The sequence below is a fragment of the Plasmodium malariae genome (genome assembly GCF_900090045.1).
Source record: "Plasmodium malariae genome assembly, chromosome: 14".
NCBI lineage: Eukaryota > Apicomplexa > Aconoidasida > Haemosporida > Plasmodiidae > Plasmodium > Plasmodium malariae.
Window position 1 is genome coordinate 1,486,433 of NC_041788.1, and position 23,335 is coordinate 1,509,767.

At 25.8% G+C, this 23,335-nt stretch overlaps 6 protein-coding genes across 6 annotated transcripts; 3 read left to right on the plus strand and 3 right to left on the minus strand.

Annotated features, from left to right (window-relative positions):
- Positions 1-3,192: 3,192 nt before the first annotated feature.
- Positions 3,193-3,906, minus strand: ALBA1 (DNA/RNA-binding protein Alba 1, putative; the record flags this gene model as incomplete). The annotated part of the gene is made up of 1 exon (XM_029007982.1): positions 3,193-3,906. The coding sequence occupies one exon, from the start codon at positions 3,904-3,906 to the stop codon at positions 3,193-3,195; it is 714 nt and encodes a 237-aa protein (XP_028864317.1).
- A 5,051-nt stretch (positions 3,907-8,957) lies between these two features.
- Positions 8,958-10,340, plus strand: PmUG01_14042100 (conserved Plasmodium protein, unknown function; the record flags this gene model as incomplete). The annotated part of the gene is made up of 6 exons (XM_029007983.1): positions 8,958-9,098; positions 9,300-9,369; positions 9,482-9,531; positions 9,689-9,773; positions 10,017-10,098; positions 10,319-10,340. The coding sequence occupies 6 exons, from the start codon at positions 8,958-8,960 to the stop codon at positions 10,338-10,340; spliced, it is 450 nt and encodes a 149-aa protein (XP_028864318.1).
- Positions 10,341-11,106: 766 nt separating this feature from the next.
- PmUG01_14042200 (60S ribosomal protein L13-2, putative) lies at positions 11,107-12,025 on the minus strand (the record flags this gene model as incomplete). The annotated part of the gene is made up of 2 exons (XM_029007984.1): positions 11,107-11,514; positions 11,786-12,025. 2 exons carry the CDS (start codon positions 12,023-12,025, stop codon positions 11,107-11,109), a joined length of 648 nt encoding a protein of 215 aa, XP_028864319.1.
- Positions 12,026-13,939: 1,914 nt separating this feature from the next.
- On the plus strand, positions 13,940-14,925 carry PmUG01_14042300 (40S ribosomal protein S16, putative; the record flags this gene model as incomplete). The annotated part of the gene is made up of 2 exons (XM_029007985.1): positions 13,940-13,981; positions 14,533-14,925. 2 exons carry the CDS (start codon positions 13,940-13,942, stop codon positions 14,923-14,925), a joined length of 435 nt encoding a protein of 144 aa, XP_028864320.1.
- A 1,118-nt stretch (positions 14,926-16,043) lies between these two features.
- On the minus strand, positions 16,044-17,111 carry PmUG01_14042400 (GDP-mannose 4,6-dehydratase, putative; the record flags this gene model as incomplete). Its single annotated transcript, XM_029007986.1, has 1 exon — positions 16,044-17,111. The coding sequence occupies one exon, from the start codon at positions 17,109-17,111 to the stop codon at positions 16,044-16,046; it is 1,068 nt and encodes a 355-aa protein (XP_028864321.1).
- Positions 17,112-18,534: 1,423 nt separating this feature from the next.
- Positions 18,535-23,025, plus strand: ABCF1 (ABC transporter F family member 1, putative; the record flags this gene model as incomplete). Its single annotated transcript, XM_029007987.1, has 1 exon — positions 18,535-23,025. One exon carries the CDS (start codon positions 18,535-18,537, stop codon positions 23,023-23,025), a length of 4,491 nt encoding a protein of 1,496 aa, XP_028864322.1.
- Positions 23,026-23,335: the final 310 nt, after the last annotated feature.

Here is a 23,335-nt window from a genome sequence, read left to right on the forward strand (position 1 = left end):
AGCGCACGAACGCGCCTGCAAATGAGTAAAGGGATACACGAATAAAGGAGCAGTTGAACAGAGACACAAACACATGTGTGTATTAGTACCGCACGAAAGGAATAACGAAAAATACATTTGAGATGACTATTTTTTTATGTAATTAGATATTTGTTTGTTTCTTCATCATAACATAGAAAGGTGGTAATTTTTTTTTCTTTTTTTTTTTTTTTTTTGTTATTATGACCCTCGTACGTGTTATATATATTCGTCTGTACATATATATACTCCCACAAATATGAATGTATGTGCATATATATATGATCTACATATATATGTATATTTATTTATATGTACAATTATACATATGTACACGTGTTTAGATAGATGAACAGGTTTGCATATATACTTTTAATATTTTGGAAAACCCTAACTCCTTTTTTATGTATGTCTGAAAAAAAAGTATGTACCCGTGCTAGTGAATGTATATGTATAGGTGCCTTTTTTTTAGCTAATGAAAAAAATAATTTTCCTGAATTTAATTACGTGGCTATCCTTCCATATGTGTACATATACATATGTGCGTAATCACCACCTTTCAATTTGACCCCCTTCAAATGTTGTTGACTTATTTGTTATTTGTCTTTTTAGTGAAGCAACTATTTTATTACCATTATTACAACTACTATATTGTCATTATTGTCATTATTATTATTATTATTATTATTATTATTATTATTATTATTATTATTATTATTATTATTATTATTATTATTATTATTATTATTATTATTATTATTATTATTATTATTATTATTATTATTATTATTATTATTATTATTATTATTATTATTATTATTATTATTATTATTATTATTATTATTATTATTATTATTATTATTATTATTATTATTATTATTATTATTATTATTATTATTATTATTATTATTATTATTATTATTATTTATTTATTTATTTATTTATTTATTTATTTATTTTATTATTTTATTTTTTTTTTTTCCCACATCTTACCTTTTCTTAAATTCCCCCTTTCATAAAAACCCAATTATGCATCATTCGAATAAATTGTGAAATTTTTTTTGAAATTTTAAATATCCCAGTACTAACAATCATTGACATTCAGTTTTGTCATTATGATACATATAATAATTCTGGTTAATAGAACTTACAAAATATGTTGGTTCGAACCAAGTACGAAAATGGCTTCTTTTTTTTTTTTTTTTTTATGCATAATACGATGGTAAAAAGGAACTCTTCAAATTACTTAGGAAACGGATACTACATATTTAAAACTGAAAAGCTATTTTTTCTTCCTCTTTTTCCTATACCTGTTATACAATGCCCTCACGTAATAGATATATATATATATATATATATATGCACACATACGCGTACACACATACATATACATTTATATATATATATATGTGTTATTACATATGTCAACAAAAAAAAAGGGATATTTTTCTTTTTCAAAACGAAAGCTATTTAAAACGACCTTTGACTTATCTATTTTGCTAAATAATAAAAGAACTTTTAACTTCTTTCTACATTTTTTCCCCTTTCAAAATATATTTTTTCATAAAAAAAAAAAAAAAAAGGAACAATAATTCTTTAATATGCTATTTTTTAAATTAAACAAAAATAAAAAATTAATTACATGCATGTACACATATACATAATATGCATATATATATATATATATATATATATATATATATATATATGTATATGTACAAATATGTATGGTAAAATGTTTATTCTTTTTTTGCTTTTTCGTTATTCGAAAAAAATTACATACATATGCATATAATAAAAATAAAAGTTTAATTATTCTCTGCATATTATAATTTAAAGAACTCTATATCTATAAATAATGAAGCATTCATTTCTAATTGTTTTTAAAAATTTTATCTGTTTACTGAAATACGAGTCAAATGGGAGTAAAATGTATGTGTACGTACGTACGTATGTGATATTCATGTATATATATATATATATATATATATATATGTATGTATGAATATATTATGTATATATTGTGCATTATGTACGTGTAAACATGTATTAATACATTTTAAAAATAAACTCTTTCATTTCTTGCGTTTATCACACTTTTCATTCTCCTCAAAAACATTGCCTTCTTCACTCGTAAAAGCTATATGTGCATTAAATTATATACATATATATCTACATATATATACTGTAGTAGTATACTTAATTTTTTTTTTTTTTTTTTATTTTAATTTTTATTGTAATTGAATACTGTGATATTTAAAAAAATATGCATAACACATATATATATTATATACTCTTTTATTATTCTTCTAATATATTTTAGCGCATTGGATTTCTTAAAATGCTACACACACATAGGTGCAAAAAGACATTAAATGTATGAGCATAAAAAGAAAAAAAAATTTATGTATATATATTAAAGAATGTTTATTAAAAAAAGTATACCATATATATACACATACATAAGTATGTACCGTTATGCATAAATTCTTTCTGCTGTATTAAAATTTTGTATCTGTAGAAAGTGTACATAAATTATTATATTTCTTATATTTGTGTAAATTAAAATTGTTCATGTTGTGTATTGTTTGTTCTATTTTTGCGTAATATATATATTTTTTTTCTTTTTTTTGTAATAAATTAAAATTCGTGCATAATTTTAAGTGTGTATCTTCATGTGATAGGAAAGTAATCGTAAAACATGCATTTTGAATTTTACATTTCATACTTCGAACTGCGTATTATGTTTTATGTATTTTGATGCTTTATTACTCAGTCGTATATTTTAAAGAAGATAAAAAAAGTCGTAAACTCTATAGTGACTTGTGCTTCTGCGGCGAGTATATATACATATATATATATATATATATATATATACATATATGTATACATGTACAGGTATATATATGTACGCATTATATATATAAAATTTTCTAGTACGGTTTCGCTTCTTCAAGTTTTCTTCGTACGTTACTGGTGCGCACAACAAAGCAGCTTGTTTCAAATTACCACAAATGGATGCACATATATACACGTGTACTCAAAAAAGCGTTACGCTTCTCCCCTTCCAAGCATAATATATATACACACACATATGTCTACATATATATATATATATACATGTATATATTCCTGCTGAACTGCCAACCGTTTGCTTTTTTAGAACAGAATTATTCATCCTCTGAACCCACCTCTGCCACCTCTAAATACACCTCTGAATCCACCTCTTCCTCTATAACCACCATCTCTTCCACCTCTATATCCCCCTCTGCCACCCATGGGCATACCTCCTGATCTAAAACCTCCTCTACCAAAAGCACCACCGTATCCTCTGACTCCTCTAAAACCACTTCTACCATCATACATCCTATCACCAAATGGTCTGTACCCACCTCTTCTCATAAAACCACCCCCTCCTCCTCTACCTCCTCTAAAACCTCGAAAGAATCTTGGTCTAAATCCTCTACCCCTAAATGGTCTACTATTTACTATCTCTTCTGTTGTCATTTCTTTTACATATTTCTCATCTAAAGGTGGTTGATACCCAGCATCTTTTACATCTAATTGTTCTCTTGATAATAATATATCAATAAAAGATACTGTTTTTTCCTGAACAACATGTTCATTGTTATCTTGTCCACTTACATACTGATCTGTTATTACGGTACTTCCACATCTGGTAATTTGATGTAAACCTTTAAACCTTCTTTTTATTATTTCTGCTAAGGTAACTGCTTTTCCTATTGCATTACCTGTAGCTTTTATTTTTAAACTCTTTTTATCTTCTTCTCCTAATATTTTTGCACCATAATTTACATAATTTGTCATCCTACCCGTTGATGTAATTCTCATCTCATCTTCGTCTATTGGTTCTCTATCTTTCTTCATTTTGCTCTAACGTACACTTAAACTGTTCCTTTATATTAATTTTTCTAAAATTATTTTATTTTCAAATTATCTTTTCTTTTCTTTTTTTTTAATTATTTTTTTCTAAAATTATTATATTTAAAATTTTTTTTTTTTTTTTTAATTTATTTATTTATTTTTTTTTAAATAATTTCTTTGTTTTTTTTAAATTATTATATTTTTAAAATTCTTTTTTTTTTTTATTATAAAGCTCTTCTTTTTTTTTTGTTCTTCTTTTTTCACTCTTTACATACTTTGTGAAACTAAATTGGCTCTAATGCAAACAAAAATACCTCTTCTAAATATTAGTCAAACGATTTAATACTTTTTCATGTATTTTATGGACACTTTAAACATGTAAAACTCAAAATAATCGTCTTTATCACTCAGAATGTGCGTCTATCTTTGTATCTATCTTTGTATCTATCTTTGTATCTATCTTTGTATTTATCTTTGTATCTATCTTTGTATCTATCTTTGTATCTATCTTTGTATCTATCTTTGTATCTATCTTTGTATCTATCTTTGTATCTATCTTTGTATCTATCTTTGTATCTATCTTTGTATCTATCTTTGTATCTATCTTTGTATCTATCTTTGTATCTATCTGTATATCTATCTGTGTATTTATCTACATATATATGCACATATACGTATAAAACTCTTCTTTTTAATTTTATTCTCCAGTGAGGCAATTAAAACTCTCTGAAAGCAATAAAAAGTTAAAAGCATAGTATTGCGTATATGCACACGTATATATATATTTACATGTGCATCATTCTATATATACACATATATATACATTGTATTCACATCTGGGCAAATTAATTAAAAATGCGAAATAAAACTACGATTAACGTGGAAAGGTGGGGAAGGGGGGAGGTTAGAAATGGTATATTAATTAAATATTACAACACTCACATATATACATATATACATACATATATACATGCATACGTACGTATATTCGTACGTGCACACATACGTACATGTATGTGTTAATTTTCATCTCTTTGTACCTTACTTTTATTTTCAAGATTTACTATTTTCTGTTCCAATTTTTTATTTTATTATTTTTATTTTAACATTGTATGTTTTCTATCACAATATTCATGTTCCTACAAAAATTGAATGGGGCGAACAAATGAGCACAAAATGATGAAAGAGGACACAAAGTAGCAAAAATGGGGAAAAATGGAAAAAATGGAAGAAATTGAAAAAATAAGAAATATTAAAAAAAAATGGGAAAAGTTAAAATAAATGGGAAAAGTTAAAATAAATGGGAAAAGTTAAAATAAATAGGAAAAGTTAAAATAAATAGGAAAAGTTAAAATAAATAGGAAAAGTTAAAATAAATAGGAAAAGTTAAAATAAATAGGAAAAGTTAAAAATATTTGGAAAAACGTTAGCAAAATGTATAGAACATCTACGAATCGTTCTTTACATGTCCATATAAACATAGATGTATAATGAAGTCTCCCCTATATATAGAAGGTATACAACTTAAAAAAAATAATAATAAACAAATTAGACTTAAATGAAAGATACAAAGCTACACCGCTACAACGCTACGTTTGTTCATGCTCGCCTTATTTGCTTTCACATAATACTACATCAAGATGGTACACATATGCATATAATTCGTACGTAAATATTTTTAACTTTTATCTTGAAATTACAAAAGTTAATTATTTGTTCATTATGGAATTTTTTTTTTTTTAATATAACTTAAAAATTGAAGGGGAAAAAAATACACACATATATAATATATATATATATATATATATATATATATACATATAAATCACGCATATATAAAAAATTAATATATTTAATAAAACAAAGATAACTAACGCAATAACGTATTCAAGCGCTAAGGCAATATTCGTAGCACATACTGAGTAATTTGTACATATAAATGCGCTTAAATAACCTCGCCATATAAATCAGCTAAATAATACAAAAGCTGACTTATAATATATCTAATAGGGGGAAAAACACACATACATGTATACATACAAATATGCATATATATATACATACGTATATATGTGCATTAACACAAGATCATAATAATACATAAATCACTCAACAACATAAATAATGTAACTATATATATATATATGTATATATATATATATATATATATATATAATTGTAAAAACTAGCAAACATTTACTTTCATGTAAATGCACAAAATATGTCTAAACAAAAAAAAAAATGTAGAATAATCTTTATTCTAAAATTTTCTGGCGTAAAAATATTCTGTAACACCTTTCATTTTTTTCAGATGTGTATGCAAAATAAAGATATATAAAATAGCTATTCAAAAAAAAAAAAAAAAAAAAAAAAAATTCTTATTAAGTTTTGTTTTATCTGTTCTGGTACGCATAATGTTGTATAATTTAATACAACAATTGTAACTGCTTAAATACAATACAACACGATGACTTACAATAAAGCTTGCAAAAAAAAAAAAAGTATATATTCAAAAATTAGTATATACAATAAAGCGTACATACAAAAAGGGGAATGTACATAAAGGGGTAAATACAACAAGGTATATAAGCAAAAATGCGTATATTCATTTACAAAGAGGCGTATAAGCAAAAAGGGATATACACAAAGAGGCGTATAAACAAAAGCATGAACGTAGAAAAAAAGCTGTTACGAACTGATAATATAAAAACGAACAAAATGGAAACAAGTTAAAAAACACATGTAGTTATATACATATGAACATATACATACAAACATAGGATTATATACAAATATGTACAATTCGTATTTTATGTTAATATTTCTTTATAAAAAATATATTATATACATATATAAAAATATATATTATATACAAGAATATAAATACTTTTATACAATACCTGCTAACTTCAAAGTTTTTACTTTTCTTCAAAGACCATGGTTCGCTTATTTTTTAACTTCCTCTTGTTTTCTTCTTTTTGTGTATTTTAATTTTTTATTTTTTCTTTTTACTCTTTAATTTTTTTTTTTTTTTTTTAATATTTAATTTTTTTTTTTTTATTGCGTCATGGTTTTGTGAACGTCATAATTTGATTTTTTTTTTTTTTTTTTTTTTTATAATGCAAGCTAATATTAGGGTGTAAGTTTTATCATCAACCACCTTTATACAGTTCTTTATTAATTTTTTTTTTTTTTTTTTTATTTATATATGTAGATAGTATTACAATAAGTTAACTGATGAAGGTGCTCTGGTTAAAATAGGTAAAAGTGCATTTGTATGATGCTTTACATATATATGTATATATATATGCATATACAATTAAAAGGGAATCTTAAATAACGGGTATATATATATATATTTATTATATTTATATTTATATATATATATATATATATATTTATATATATTTATATTTATATATATATATATATATATATATATATATATTATATATATAATGTATGTTATATTTATATTTAAACATAATACATACAAGTACGTAATTTGTATTTATAATTATATGTACTTACAATATAGTAATGGTGAAAACCTCGCAGCGTTCATACTTTTTTCGAGTGATACATTATGAGCTTTATTTTTTTGTGCTATTGATATTTCCCTTTATTTTTATTTTTACTTTTCCTATCCTTTCCTTTTCTTTTTTTTTTCCTTTTTCTTTTACTTTTTTTTTTTTTTCTTTTTCACATTCCACATTTCACTTTTTCAGCGTAGCATTGTGTATACATAAAAAAAATATTAAGTCTCTAATTCAAATAAAAAGTAAAAAAATATATTAAAGCATTTATTTCTGCAGCTTTGTTAGGAGCATCTTATATTACACAAATTGTTTTATGTATTCTGACTTGACCGATTTTGTTATAGAAGTTATGTTATATTATTTTTTTTTTTTTTCGAACGGCTCTCTCAAAAATAAATAGAACTGAACAAACATAATTGTTACAGTTTATATAAATAACACCAGACAAAATAGGCAAAATTAGGAAAATAAGAAAAATAAATAAAATAAACGTTATGTAAAATGGATGTACCATTTAAATTATTTCCTATGGTATTATGATGATATGTTTTTATTTTTTTGATATTTTTATCTAGTTTGCATTATGTACAGAAACAAAATAGGGCTACGTTGTAGCAAAATTTTCTTTTATTTTTGTTAAGTTCACTATATGACACTATAAGTATATATATATATGTATATATATATATATATATATATATAGTATATATATATATATATATATATATATATATATATAGTTATATCAATTACGTAAACTAGAGTGTATACTTATATATACATACGTACGTGTGTAGTTAAAACATGGATCCCTAGGAATTTAAGAAAATTACGTAAACTGCATTTAAGGGGAAACGAACGTGTACAATTGCATGCACACATGTATATATGTTTATTTATATATACATTGCCATATTTATAAACTTTTCTTTTTTTTTTACGCTTTAATGTGGTTTATACCATAAAATAGCGTAACCCTCCCCTCCTTTTTTGTTAAGGTTACATAACAAAGGGAGATTTTCAGTTACTGCCTTTTTGCGAGGCTGTGTTTATCCGCTTGTTTATTTATATATAATTATCTATCATTATTTTTTCTATTTACGTATTTACGTATTTACGTATTTACTTATTTATTTATTTATTTATTTATTAATATATTTATTTTGTTTTTTTTTTGAAGTTGGCACCTTTTAAAGTTATGTATTTTTTTTTAAATAAATCGCATTTTTGTTCTTTTTGTTTATATATATATAAATATAGTGTTATCCATTTTGTTAAAAAATATTTTGTTCAAGTAATATTAATGATAATAATGAAGAATTAGAACAACATTGAAGAATGAAATAGAATAATTTTATTTTATTCCAATTTATTGTGCTATTCGTCGTATATCATTTACATATTTATTCTTTTTCAATATATATATATGTATTTATATGGAAATGCTTGTACATTGAGTTCGTTGCTTGCGATATTCGCCTGACCATGTACATAAATTTCTGATTAATTTTAAAAATGGTGAAAAAGGACAACATATGGATTTTGTGTAAATTCTATTGTAAAGAAAATGAAGGAATGTTAAATAAAAAACAGGAAGATGATATTTTCAAAATTTTAGAAAATTCCAACACACCATTATCTATTTTAATTAAAGAAGTAAATTTTCATTTTACATAATTTGCTCTTCTGTACATACGTAGACAAAATAATTACTAGCTCATATACATACATACATATACATTCATACATAAATATATATTTGTACATATATATTTGTATGTATGTTTGTCAGTACGTTCAACTTATTTGCTTGAATTGAAAACCTTTTTTTGTAAATCGAAAACTAAACCTTTGTAGGAATTTGATAAGAAAGCTACAATACTGTACGGGAAAATATTTAAAAGCATACTTTTTTCTCGCTTTTTCGGTAAAAAAAAAAAAAAAAAGATACATAAAATATGAACAATTAAGCAAATGAGCAAAAAAAAAGAGCAAATGAACACAACACCACTCCCGAAATTTTTCTCCTTTTCCCGTAGTTACTTTTGCAAATTTGAAACTTCGGCTATTCATTATCCGAACTAGCAATGTGAGTACATTTTTTAATTGAATAAAATTTTTGAAAACATTTGTATATCCATATATATTTTTATTTATTTATTTATTTATTTATTTACTTATTCATTTTATTTTTTCAAAAGTTCAATGTAATCGAAATCCACAACATATACGGTTTACCTTTTCAGAAATACAAAAGAGAAGTTTCCCTGTTATCGCAATTTGTAACCCTATGTGGTAGTAACTTGAGTGTCCAAGTATTATACATAGGAGGTAATATGCTAGTAGCGCATATATACATGTGTGTATAAATATTTGTACAGTTATATATACACATAATGAATTCATCCGATTTGTGTGCACATGTGCATATTAACTTGATACATATTGTATGTACACCTCATTTGTATAAACACAAGAAGGTGAATTTACAAAAAATTAATATTTTTTATTTTTTATTCCTTTTTAGTGCTTTTTATTCGTTTTTATTTTATTTTATTTTTTTTTTTTTTACAGTAACACTGTGCAAATGTAAAAGATTTTTAAGAGACCTATTTATTAGGTTAAAAATTGAAGATAACATTCCAACCATTTTGAAGTATAACAACTTTCCTCATTTTTTATGATCATAGGGTTGCATGTGTTTTTATGGAGCTATAAGAAAAATTTTGTTTCATTTTAGAATTCCATTATTTTACGATAGTATGTTATGCTATATTATGCTGCAATAGGCAATTCTACAGCTATACTGCTGCACTGCTATAACTTCATATAGTGGTGTTCCCATACAGCTATGCCTTCTTTTTATGTCTTTTTAGGGAATTGGAAAATTGTCCATAATTTTGCGCAAGAAGGAGTTTGACTTATTCTGCAAAACTAACTTTTTATGTTGCTCATATTGAAATAAATATAAAGTTTTCTGTTAAATTTCTCTACGTATGTGTTCATACTAAGTCTAAATATTATTATATTACGTACATTTATTTATATTTATTATGCCATATTATTTTTTCTTTTTTTCGCGCTTTCCCATTTACTGCATATACCAGATAAGTACTATGTGACAGCAGTTACAGAAATGACGCTTTTTTTATTTTAAAAATTTTGCGTTATATTATTAATTTTATTTCTGAAATAAGAATGCAGTTTTTTTTTTTTTTGCATGTGCTTATAATTTATATAAATTTTTTTTTTTTTTTTTAATAATCAAAAATAGGCTCGTAATATGCATAGTGTATTATATATGCACATCTGTACATACATACGTACATGCTTATATATATACACATGTACATAAGTTTACGTTTGTCTTTTTTGTTTCCGTTGAACTAGCATTCTTTTGGTAAAGTGAAAAATAAAAAAAATAAAAAAAAAAAAAAAAAGCTTCAAAAATTACATGATCACATGTACACAATATTTAAAAAAAAAAAACTTTCAAGTGAACAACTGTATTACTACATATACTCTTATTTTCATTTCGGCAGAAAAAAGATTTTCGAGTATATGTAAAAAGTATTATATATCAGATGATAAAACTGTTCTCTTGTGATATTCGTTTTTTGGCTTATTCCCTTTTTAGTTAATCGCCCTCCCCTATTGGTCCACTTCAACTATCCTTTGATTTTCTCTTTATATCTTTTTTTTGTTGTTGTTTGTTCTTTCTTCTCTCTGACAATTTAGCTTTTCGTAATGTTTTATATGCTAAGAATGTTTTATCTATCTTAGACACTTCCATCGCTTCGTAGTAAGGTGTGGTGTTTCTTTCATTCTTAAATATACTACGTAGTTGTTTCTTAGTCCTTAATTCTTTAATAAGTTTCTTGTCCGAATCAGCTGGAATTCCACCAATACCCTTTTTACATTTATTTCTTTTTAATGGAATCATAACTAAATGCTTTTTATATTTTTCCAACCTTTCTATATTTCTCTTCAATGTTTCTTCGCATCTGTTTTTTCTTCTCTTGTCAACACAAATGCCTATACTTCTTGCTGCAAGAGGGTTTAACTTAGCTCCCTAACAACGAGCATAAAGATAGATCAAGCGTTCATATGTAAAAATCATTTTTGTTCACAATGACAAAGAATACCATGATGGGAAGAAACAAAAATTCAAGAAATGGAGAAGGTCTTCTTTTAATATTCATTTGTAAATTAAAGAACGAAAAAAATGATTCAAAATGACAAAAATAATGGTATCAAATAAAGGAAAACAATATATCACATTTACACACACCATTATATAGTGCATATACACATAAAACTATATTTTGGTGCATTTTGTATACCTTTAATTCTTCAAGGGTAAAACCTCTTCCTAGTCTTGATCTGAAATTGTACCTCTGAGTTGGACATTGAACTATGGGGTGTAATTTTTCTATTGGTTTCCCTCCACTTTCTCTTCTCTTTTTTGCTCTTAATAATCTTCTTTTTTTTTTTTTTATGTTTTTACTAAAATTTACTCTTACATACCTCTGCCACCATTTGTGTAAATGCACATTAGGCAATACATTGTTATGTGACACCATTGTGTATAATTAAAAGAAAAAAAAATTAAAAATGTACTAAAGTGGGAGGCTATGACGAAAAAAAAGAAAAATAAATGATATTATGAAATATAAGGAAATATAAAAAAAAAAATATTAAATATTTATGTCTGCTAATGAAAAAGAAAAAAAAATTATTCCATGTTCAGGTAAATACATTTGCAGTTTTCTATTCAGCATATACATACACGTATATTCGCAAAATTTTGGAAATTGCACAAAATTTTTTTTTTCTCTGTACTTAATACATATATATGTACATATACACATATATACACATACATATACATATATATATATATATATATATATATATATATATATATATATATATATATATATAAATGTATCTATATCTATTTATATAAATATTGCCTATACATCCCTCCATACAAAAGCTTGAATATGTACCATTCATATATTCATACTTCCTCTTCTTTGTTTATTATAATGTTAACATTTAAGTGTTTCTCATTTATCATGAAACATTAATTATACATTACATATTCTCATTACATCTTAAAAATTATATACGTTCACACATACATATATGCATACATATGCTTCACAAATGTTTAAATATATATATTTTGTCCCTCCTTTATTTTTATCTTTTTACTTTTTAATTCTTTTTTATTTTATTTTTTTCTTTGTTGTCATGTATACTCTTACCCTTCTATGTATTACTTCCTTATGTAGTAGTAACATATACAGTAGTATTGTAAAAAGTGAAAGTTCAAGAATATTTTTTACAAGTAATTAAATTAAAACAAATTGGCGAAGATAATAAAAAAAAAAAAAAATACAAAAAAAAATAAAAAACTAAAAAATATTTTTAATTGTGCTCATTGTTGTGCATACGGTAATAATATATTATTGTATATATGTGCTAATAACGTACGCTTATTATGGAGTGTATATTGGTATGTATACGTAAACGAATAAATCATATATAAGTATATATAAATATATATATAAATAAATAAATATAAATATATATATATATATATATATATATATATATATATATATGTACAGTAATATGTACGTGTTTTTTTTTTTTTTTTTTTTTTTTTTTTTTGCGGCGAAAATTTGCTGTTATTTTTACTAATGCTCCTTTTTTTAAGTGATTAAAGGGGGCATAGATTTTATTACAGCTCAAGTGATAAAAGAATAGAAAAAGAAAATAATACTTCCACGTATTACATTTCGTTTTACGTTAGTATATATTATCTAAGTTGAAGAAAAATGAGAAAAAAAAAAAAAAAAAATTAAAGCTAAAATTAACTATATATCACATAGTTCATAGTTTGTGTATGTTTCTATAAAGTGTATAAAGTATTATTTATTTTTTTTTTTGTTAACTTAAAATTTTTTAGGGCATACATATATAAGTGGAATTAAGTTGCTTTCATACTTGAAATCTTTACTTTCTTAATTTAAAAGGAAAATTAACAAAATAAAAGGCACATACGTACATACATAATACATACATATATGTATATGTATATGTAATTTACATTATAATATATATGTAATGTAATACATGATACTATACATATGTATGTATTAATTTTTAAAATTAATTCTTCTAATGAGCGAGTGCTTTTCATTTCATATACCAGTTGTACTGCCATAAACCAAAAATTTTGAGGTAATAAGAACAAGAAAATAAAGTTTACATTGTTAGCTATTATAGTATGTGCATATGTATGTATCGCTTAAACAGTTGTGAAACATTTTTTTTTTTTTTTTTTATTGGAATGCTTGTTTAATTGTAATTTAAGGAGTTGCAACATAATTAATGAATTCAAATTTTAAATTAAATTATTTTAAAGTATTTAAATTATTGAAAGTATATTATCAACGTTTTTCTTTTTATATAGATAAATAAAAATGACAACAAAAGTAAAGAGAGTTCAAACATTCGGAAAAAAGGTAATACAAAAAAAAAAAAAAAAATAAATTGAAGTGTATGTGTTGTATTAGTTCTTCAAAATAGTTTTATTTAATAATTTTATTATATACATATACACACTTATGTAAACATACGTATATACTTACATATTTGTTATTATATCGTTCCATAAATATTTTCCATTTGGACAAACACATTATTGGGTATAATTAGCATATACTAATCATCGTATACATATATAGACGTATATATGAGTTTATAATGCTTGTACCACATATGAATAAAACATGTTTGTAATTTCAACACAAAAAAAAAAAAAAAAAAAAAAGTGGATATCAAAGGAAGGGTGTTATTTTCCATGCGTACCTGAACAAGCAATAATATTTTTACCTTTTGTTAATATAAAAATACACACAGATAAAGTATATATATGCATTTTTGAAATTAAATAAATATCCTTTTTTTTTTTTTTTTTTTTGCAACAATACATTGTTGCTCTTTCGATATGTATTTCAAATGATATGTTCTCATTTTTGTGTACTCATTTTTTTTTTTGCTTATTTTTTCTCAGAAAACGGCCGTTGCAGTAGCGACAGTTACAAATGGAAAGGGACTGATAAAATTAAATGGAAAGAACATCGATTTAGTGGAACCGTACATTTTGAGAACAAAAGTTTATGAGCCCCTATGGTTGATAGGAGCAGCTAAATTAAAAAATTTAGATATACGCATAAGGGTTAAGGGAGGAGGTCAAACGGCACAAATTTACGCAATAAGACAAGCCATTGGCAAAGGAATAATATCATACTATCAAAAATATGTGGACGAGTCAACAAAAAAAGAATTAAAGGATATATTGTTAAGATATGACAGAACGTTACTCGTAGGAGATACAAGAAGATGTGAACCTAAGAAGTTTGGTGGAAAGGGAGCGCGTGCCAGATACCAGAAATCATACAGATAGTTTTTTTATTTTGTTTTTTCTCTCTTTTTCTCTCTTTTTCTCTTTTTTTCTCTCTTTTTCTCTTTTTTTCTCCTTTTTTCTATTTTTTTTTTTCTTTTAAAAATATTGCACGAATGAATGTTGTAAAGGTGGTAATGCATTGTACATACGTGCGTATGTGAGCATTTATGTGTTTGTGCACTTACATATGTGTGCACTTACATATGTGCGCATTTACGTATGTATGTGTATAAATACTATCATTGATGCCTATCCCTTTTTATTCATATAAAATAAATCAAAACGGATGGCGTTTAATATGCAGTGTATGCAGCATTTTATAGCAGTCTTTTCTAAGCACATTTTATATGCTTATAGTACGTATGTGGGCGTATAAATATATTCTTGCATATATATATACACATACATGTGAACAACCTCTTTTTAATTTTATGTGCACATACAAGTATCTCTCGGTGTGCATATTTATTTCTACTAAAAAGGAAACGGAAGTCCCCCATATTTTTGATATTTAATGTAATTGTATGTTTCAGTTAGAGAAAAAAAGAAATTAAGAAGTAATTACGAAACTAAGCAATTGTGAACTTAATTATAAAATTATGAATAAGACATGAAAGTATTAAATTGCTAAATTAACAACATCAAAAAAAAAAAAAGCCATTTATCAACAAAAAAAAAAAAGCCATTTATCAACAAAAAAAAAAAAGCCATTTATCAACAAAAAAAAAAAAGCCATTTATCAACAAAAAAAAAAAAAGCCATTTAACACACACAGAAAAAGGCGTTTTATAATTAACTAGATAAAACTCAGATGTGATAGCAACGCTGTGATAATTCATATGCTAGTCCAAAAAAATGCGGCTTCCAGCAAAACAGGTAATGCACATAATTTATATGCATAAACAAAAATCAAGCACACAAAAAAATTAAAGAGAAAGGGGAAATAAAGAAATGGGGTAGTAACAAAAGGAACGACCTTATTCAGCGCTTCTTCCATCCTTTCGTTTTCTTCCATTTTTCCCGTTTTTTCCCATTTTTCCTTTTCTTCCTCCTTTTTGTTGAGATGCTAGCTTACCATAATGCGCGTACATATATCGAGCATTCCTCTTTCGAAGCATTTAGTTCGTTACGTGCGAGTCGCTCTTATAGGCATGGTATCGCCCTAAACAAGTTTCATAATCGTCTATAGCTAAATGACAGTCCTCGAAATCATGTTTTAACATTTCATAAACGAGCTGAAAAAAGTTGTAAGTTGGTTTCCATTTTAAAATATTTTTTGCCTTAGAACAATCCCCTAATAACGTAAGAACTTCACTTTTTCTAAAATATTTCATATCTTTATTAATTACAATATTGTTCCGTTGATCTAGACCTATTTCATTAATACCTTGATAAACCCATTTTAAATAAATACCTACAAAGGAAAAAGCTATTTCACAAAATTCTCTTACAGAATGTTGTTCATTAGAGCAAATAACAAAATCGTCAGGTTTATCTTGTTGTAACATTAAATACATGGCATGTACATAATCTTTAGCATGCCCCCAATCTCTGTATGTATCAATATTTCCTAACGTTATAACTGTTTGAACATTTTTACAAATTCTTGCAATACCCCTAGTTATTTTCCTAGTAACAAATGTTTCCCCTCTTCTTGGACTTTCATGATTAAATAATATGCCATTCACACAAAACATATTATATGATTCCCTATAATTTATTGTTATATAATGGGCATACAATTTTGCAATAGCATATGGTGATACAGGATAAAATGGCGTATTTTCATCTTGAATAGCTGCTTTTACCTTTCCAAATAATTCTGACGTAGAAGCATTATAAAATTTTATTTTCTGCATTTTCGACATTCTTATTCCTTCTAATATTCGTAGAGTACCTATACCTGTAGCTTCAGCTGTGTATTCTGGTAATTCAAAACTAACTTTTACATGACTTTGTGCAGCTAAATTGTATATTTCATTTGGTCTTATTTCATGTATTATAGAACATATACTACTACTATCAAGGATATCACCATAATGTAAAATTAACTTGTCAAATATATGCTCGATCCTTTTTGTGTTAAACGAACTACACCTTCTTATAATCCCATGAACAATATATCCCTTTTCTAAAAGCAGTTCACTCAAATATGAGCCATCCTGACCAGTAATGCCGAATATCATAGCCACATTCATTGGGTCGTTCCTTATACCTTCAAATAGTCTGTTGATGATGTGCACCTAGTACAAAATGGTTTCGGTGCTATAATAACACCACAAAAAAAGGAGTAAAGAAATATGGAAAAAACAAACAAAAAAAAATATATATATATAATAATAAAATGGAATGGAATAATACAGAATAATGTAAGATAAAATGATCAAACAAATGATGTAGCGGTCAGAACGCAAAGCCTAAACTGTCAAAACATTAACAAAATTGCTAAACTATATGTGATGGAATGAGAAAATGCCAAAATAGCTTTGTTAAAAAATAGTCTTTTGTCATTTCTTCCTTTTTGAGGAACCATACGTTTGTTTCGTGTGTGCGCAGCTGCTAACGCCGTCCTTGCACACCATGCATATCATACATGAGTCTGCTTACATGTCAAATGTTAGCAAAATAATTATTTTTGAAATGAACAAACAAGCCAGGTGCGTTTTTATGGCAGGTTTTTTTATATTTATCACTTGATCATTTTATATAGTTATTTCGTTGTTTCGCTATTTATTTATTCCTTCATTTGTTTATTCCTTCATTTATTTATTCATTCATTTGTTTATTCATTCATTTATTTATTCCTTCATTTGTTTATTCATTCATTTATTTATTCATTCATTTATTTATTCATTCATTCATTTATTCATTCATTCATTTATTCATTCATTTATTTATTCATTCATTCATTTATTCATTCATTCATTCATTCATATATTCATATATTCATTCATTTATTCATCTATTTCGTTACTTCTTTTTTAATGTCTTCAAACATGCTTCTGTGAATACATTTTTTTGAAATGAGTTACATAAAAATTTTGCTACGTAAACGTGTATATAAACACGAATTGCTCGAATAATTTACTTGTGATAGTTAAGGAAGATGGAGTGAAAAAAAAAAAAAAAATAATAAAAATAAAATCAATGCACAACGAAAAGCGTAATAGCAGAAATAGTTGAAGAAAAAGCAGAAAAGGCGTCCATTAAACCGCAAGAAATAATATATCTACAAGTACGTATATTCGTTCTACGTATGTTTCATTTGCAGTTTGCGTGAAATTGCGACTTCATACCATTAGAACGTATAAGCCCAAAATTAAGGCTTAATCCATTTTTATTATCCGCCTTTTAGTTACCTCTCATTTCTTCTCTACTAATTTGAATAATTCTTTTAAGATTATATTTGTTTGGATTTCACGCGCAGGTCGTAAACCTTTGTTTTTGTGCTAATTTTTCGACTTTCTTTTTTTTTCCTTCCTCCCCCTCCCCCATTTTTTAAGTTTTTTTGGATTATTTTCGATCGTTATTTATAGTCTTATTTGTAACCCCATTTAGCACCTTTTCTTCCTTCCTATGAACGAATTCATTTTTTAAAAATGCAGTAACATGTATGTTGAACTATGCTCATACTTTATGATATGTATGTACATATTGTTTACTACAGGCCTACAAATTAAAAAAAAAGGTCATAGCTTTATAAGTAATATACAGTTTAATAATATTGTGCACGAACAAAATATAAATCATTTGAAAAAAAAGCAAAAAAATAAAGAAAAATATTTAGCATATTGGTCAGAAGGAAAAAGAGATCACACACAATTTAAGAAGCATAATAGGTGTATAGAACAAAATGGGGAGGCTGTATGTGATAATGACAAAGGAGACCATTTTAGTGGTACGAAACTAGAGGAAGGGGAGTGGGAAGACCATGTGGATGCACCGTTGGACAACGACCATGTGGACGCACGGCTTGCGAACGAACAGTGTTCAGGTAAGAGATTAGAATTATACGAGAAACTATTTAATGTTGAAGAGAATAGTGAATACACAGTGTTGTCACCCAAGTATAATATGAATATATACAACATACTAGAAAAGAATTACGATGAGAAAGAAAATAATAAAAAAATTATTTTAAAAATAAATAATTTAAATTACGAAATTGATAACAAAAAGATTATAAGCAATTTAAATTTTGAGTTAAATAAATCGGAGTGTGTTGGTCTGATAGGTAATAATGGATGTGGTAAAACGACCCTATTAAATTTAATTTTTGAAAATGCAGATAATAGATCTAAAAATATAATTATTCTAAATAACCAATTTAAAAAAGAAAATGTTGAAGATGTAATACTTAATGAAGATAATATATGTTCTCTAATCAAAAAAAATAATTTTACAGTTCTCTATAAAATATTGTCTTACATGGCAAATAACTCATTAAATTTAAGCTCTTTACCAACTTTAATTAAAAATTTGAAAAATTTAGACCTTGGTCAGCTAGATAAAAATTGGTTAAAAAATAATAATCAGCTGTTTTTCAAAAATGAAGTTTTTTATTTTAAACAGAATATACATCTATTACAAAATAATGATCTAACTGTATTTGAAAAGGTTCTAAATTTTTATCAACGTACGTTACAAATGTATGAAGTGCTTATGTATATTGAAAGAAGTATTAGTATATATAATAACGATAAGAGAATGTCTCAAAGGAATGGGAAGGAGGAGGTAGATATGTCCACAATGAGTGAAGGAGTCTCATCTAATAGGGAGGGGAAAAATAAGGTAGAAAGGAACGACAGTAAAAGTAATGAAACAAATGGTTCGAGCAGCGTTAGCACTGATAACTTCAGTAGTAATAGTAGTAATAGTAATAGTAATAGCAGTAGTAATAGTAGTAATAGTAGTAATAGTAGTAATAGTAATAGTAATAGTAATAGCAGTAGTAATAGCAGTAATAGTAGTAATATTAGTAATAGTAATAGTAATAGCAGTAGCGCAACTTGCAATAGTAGTGACAAAGAAAAAGGAAGAAACAACTCCAACCCGTCAGACAGAAGTAATGGTAAGTTAGACCACTACAATTGTTCAACAACAAATTTGGAAAAATCTAGTGATACAAACAATGGTAAATTCACTCTGTGTAATGGTAAAAACGAAATGAAGCTGTCAAAAGAAGAGCAATATTTTATCAATTCGAAATATTTTGACTGCGTTTTGAAATTATATATGCATGAAAAAGAACATGTTTTTAAAGAAATAAATAATATAAAAATGAATTTTAATAAATATGTAAATATTCTAAATTTAAAAAATTTTGTACATGTGAAAATGTGCCATCTAAGCAATGGTTATATTATACGTGTCTATTTACTGCTGCTACTGCTAAGCAATTCCAAATTGTTGTTAATAGATGAAATAAATAATAACTTAGATATATTCAATATATTTTTTATAATGAATATATTTAAATACGCTTTGAAATATAAACAGATAGGAATTATTTTAGCTAGCCACGATTTTTTTCTAGTTAGCAAATTGTGTAGCAGTATATTAGACTTTAATAAAATATACGGATATGATATGGATTTGAACAATATGGCTCTACTCAAAAAAATTAGCAAAGGTAGTAACACGCATAGAGGTCTAGTGGATGATACGGGTGGTAACTATGGCATTGATGCATCTTATAATGAAGTTTATAATGTACATAACGCGCATAATTCGCGTAAGTCGAAAACACAGGGTGGAAGCGGCGTAGGGCATAGTAAAGCGCATATCACCAATTTAACCTACTTCAAGGGGAATTATGTGCAATATTTAAATAATATGAAAATTCTGTTTGATAACAAGAGAAAGAAAAAGGAAGAGCTGAAAAAAATACTAGACCAACTAAGTGCTAACATATCTAAAGCGAAAAAAAAAAATAAAAACGAATTTATGCAACAGTCATTAAAAAAAAAAGAGGAAGAATTAAAATTATATCAAAATATTTATGACAATTTTTTTGATAGTAAATTAAATTATCAATATATGTACTACAACCTTATTTATAGTAATAAAAATAAAAACAAAAATATTACGAATTTAGTTTGTGCTAACCATACGAAGGAAAATTCAAGTTACTCTTTACATAAGAAAGATCGAATGAGCGTGCAAAGGAACGTACAAGTAGAAACGTCTATGGATGGGGAAAATACAAATGCGCGTAACACAAACGATGTTTTTAACAATTCCCTTCAGTTTATGAAAGAAGTTCTTCACACAAACAATCCACTAAATGAAGGAACAGTCAGTATGGGAGCTAGTCACATAGCGGAAGACGAGTATCGTAACAGATACAAGAATGACGAAGCTACCCGGTCTTCATCGCAGTTGACACGATTAACTCGATTTGCTGGAGGAGATAGCAAAGGAATGACGGATGAAGATAAAATAAAATATAACGAAAGAGTGGAGGTCGAAAAGATGGAGCATTCAGAGGAGCAGGCTGTGGATGATGAAGAAGACATAAAGTCTTTCATGTATGGAAAAATGAACGATGTGGAAGGGAATATGAACAAAAACATTTTAATAGACATGAGCAGGAAAATAAAAAACAGCGAACTTATAGAAACAGGGGAAAAGTACGGTACGAATAATGTAACTCTGTACGACTTCAATAACTTCTCTTTTTATTTTTTAAATAAAAAAAATAAAAAAAAAAAATATATATTTAAAAATATGAGTTTAAGTATTAATAGTGGTGAGAATGTTTTATTGTTAGGAAAAAATGGCATAGGAAAGTCAACATTTTTTAAAATATTAACAAATGAATATAATTTAGTAGTTAATGAAAATAAAGATAATTTTGAAGATGTGTGGGGGAAAAAAAAAAAAAAAAAAAAAAGTTTATATGCATATGGGGATGATAATGACAATGATATGGAGGAAGAAAAAAAAGATATTTCAACAGAAATTATGGAGCAAAATAAAATGGCATATTTTGAAGGTACCATAAACTGCAATTTTAACAATGTACTGTTAACATATTTCGAACAAAATATGATAAAAAAATTAAATTTAGAGATTAACGATTATTTTAAATATATAATTGAGAGGGTCCGTTATCAACCCATTAATTTTTATGACCAATGCGAAACAGAGGACCTATTTAATGAGCACTTTTTTTTTTACGTTTTAAATAAAACTAAACCATTTTGTAATGATGTAATAACAAATAATATTGAGGAGAAAATTAAAGCATTGTTAAAAATTTTTTATATCGACAGTAGTACATCGATAAAGGAAAAAAGCGGTGGAGAGAAAGTTCGAATATTGTTCTTGTCTTTATTTTTAAAAAAATCAAATCTGTTATTATTGGATGAAATAAATAATAATTTAGACATATATTTGAAAAATCTTTTGTTACATTTTTTAAATTTTATATATGAAGGAAATTATATATTAACAACACATGATTTTTATATCATAAAAAACTTGACAAATGTTCATAAAATTATTTATATTTTTGATTATCTGCATACTTTTACTTTTTATAATGTTCAGGATTTTATCTACAATTTCTACAATTTTATTTTGACCTCATTTAATATTTTAAAATATGAACAATTAGTAGACGCAAACAAGAAGGAAAATGAAAAAAATCGTCAGAAGGGTGCATTCATTGTGAACAGCAGGGTGAGAAATAAGAGCACAATACATCCTGAACAGCTATTCGATTCCTCTAGACAAACAATTAACAATAATAATGGTAATAGTAATAATAACGAAATTAGCTGTACTGCGAAATACAATACCGATTTTTTATCAAATTTTTATGAAAAGAATGCAAATTTCAGTATGCAGAGTATAGATCAATATGTCAATCGAGATAATTATGAACAACACCTCTACGATAGTTATGACTATGAAATATTGAAATTTTTAAAAGCACAATATGATAAAGATAGAAATGAGAGAAACAGTTATGAACAAATTAACAACGTTCAGGAAGAAATTTTCGAACAACCAAAAGCTAATAAGAAAAATTTTGGCGGTAAAGGGTCCTCAGGAAAAATAAAAATTAAAAATTGGAAAAGGTGGAGAAAGTGAACTGGTTAAACCGGCAGATGGAACAGGTGCTAAGTGGCCTACCTCAAATGTATGAGGAGATAAGAACTTTACACAGCAAAATATAGAGGAGTGCACCATGAGTGATACTTATATATGTATATATGTATATATATATATATATATATATACCTACAGTGTAGTTGTTTATACGGGGGCATGTGCACCTGTGCGTGTGCTTTTCATCCGTTCTAATAATCAAATGGGAGCTCAACTACCCCTTCTCAAAATAAAAGTAAAAATGAACACAAAAATAGACAGCCGTACTTTTCTGACAAATTAAAAGTAAAAC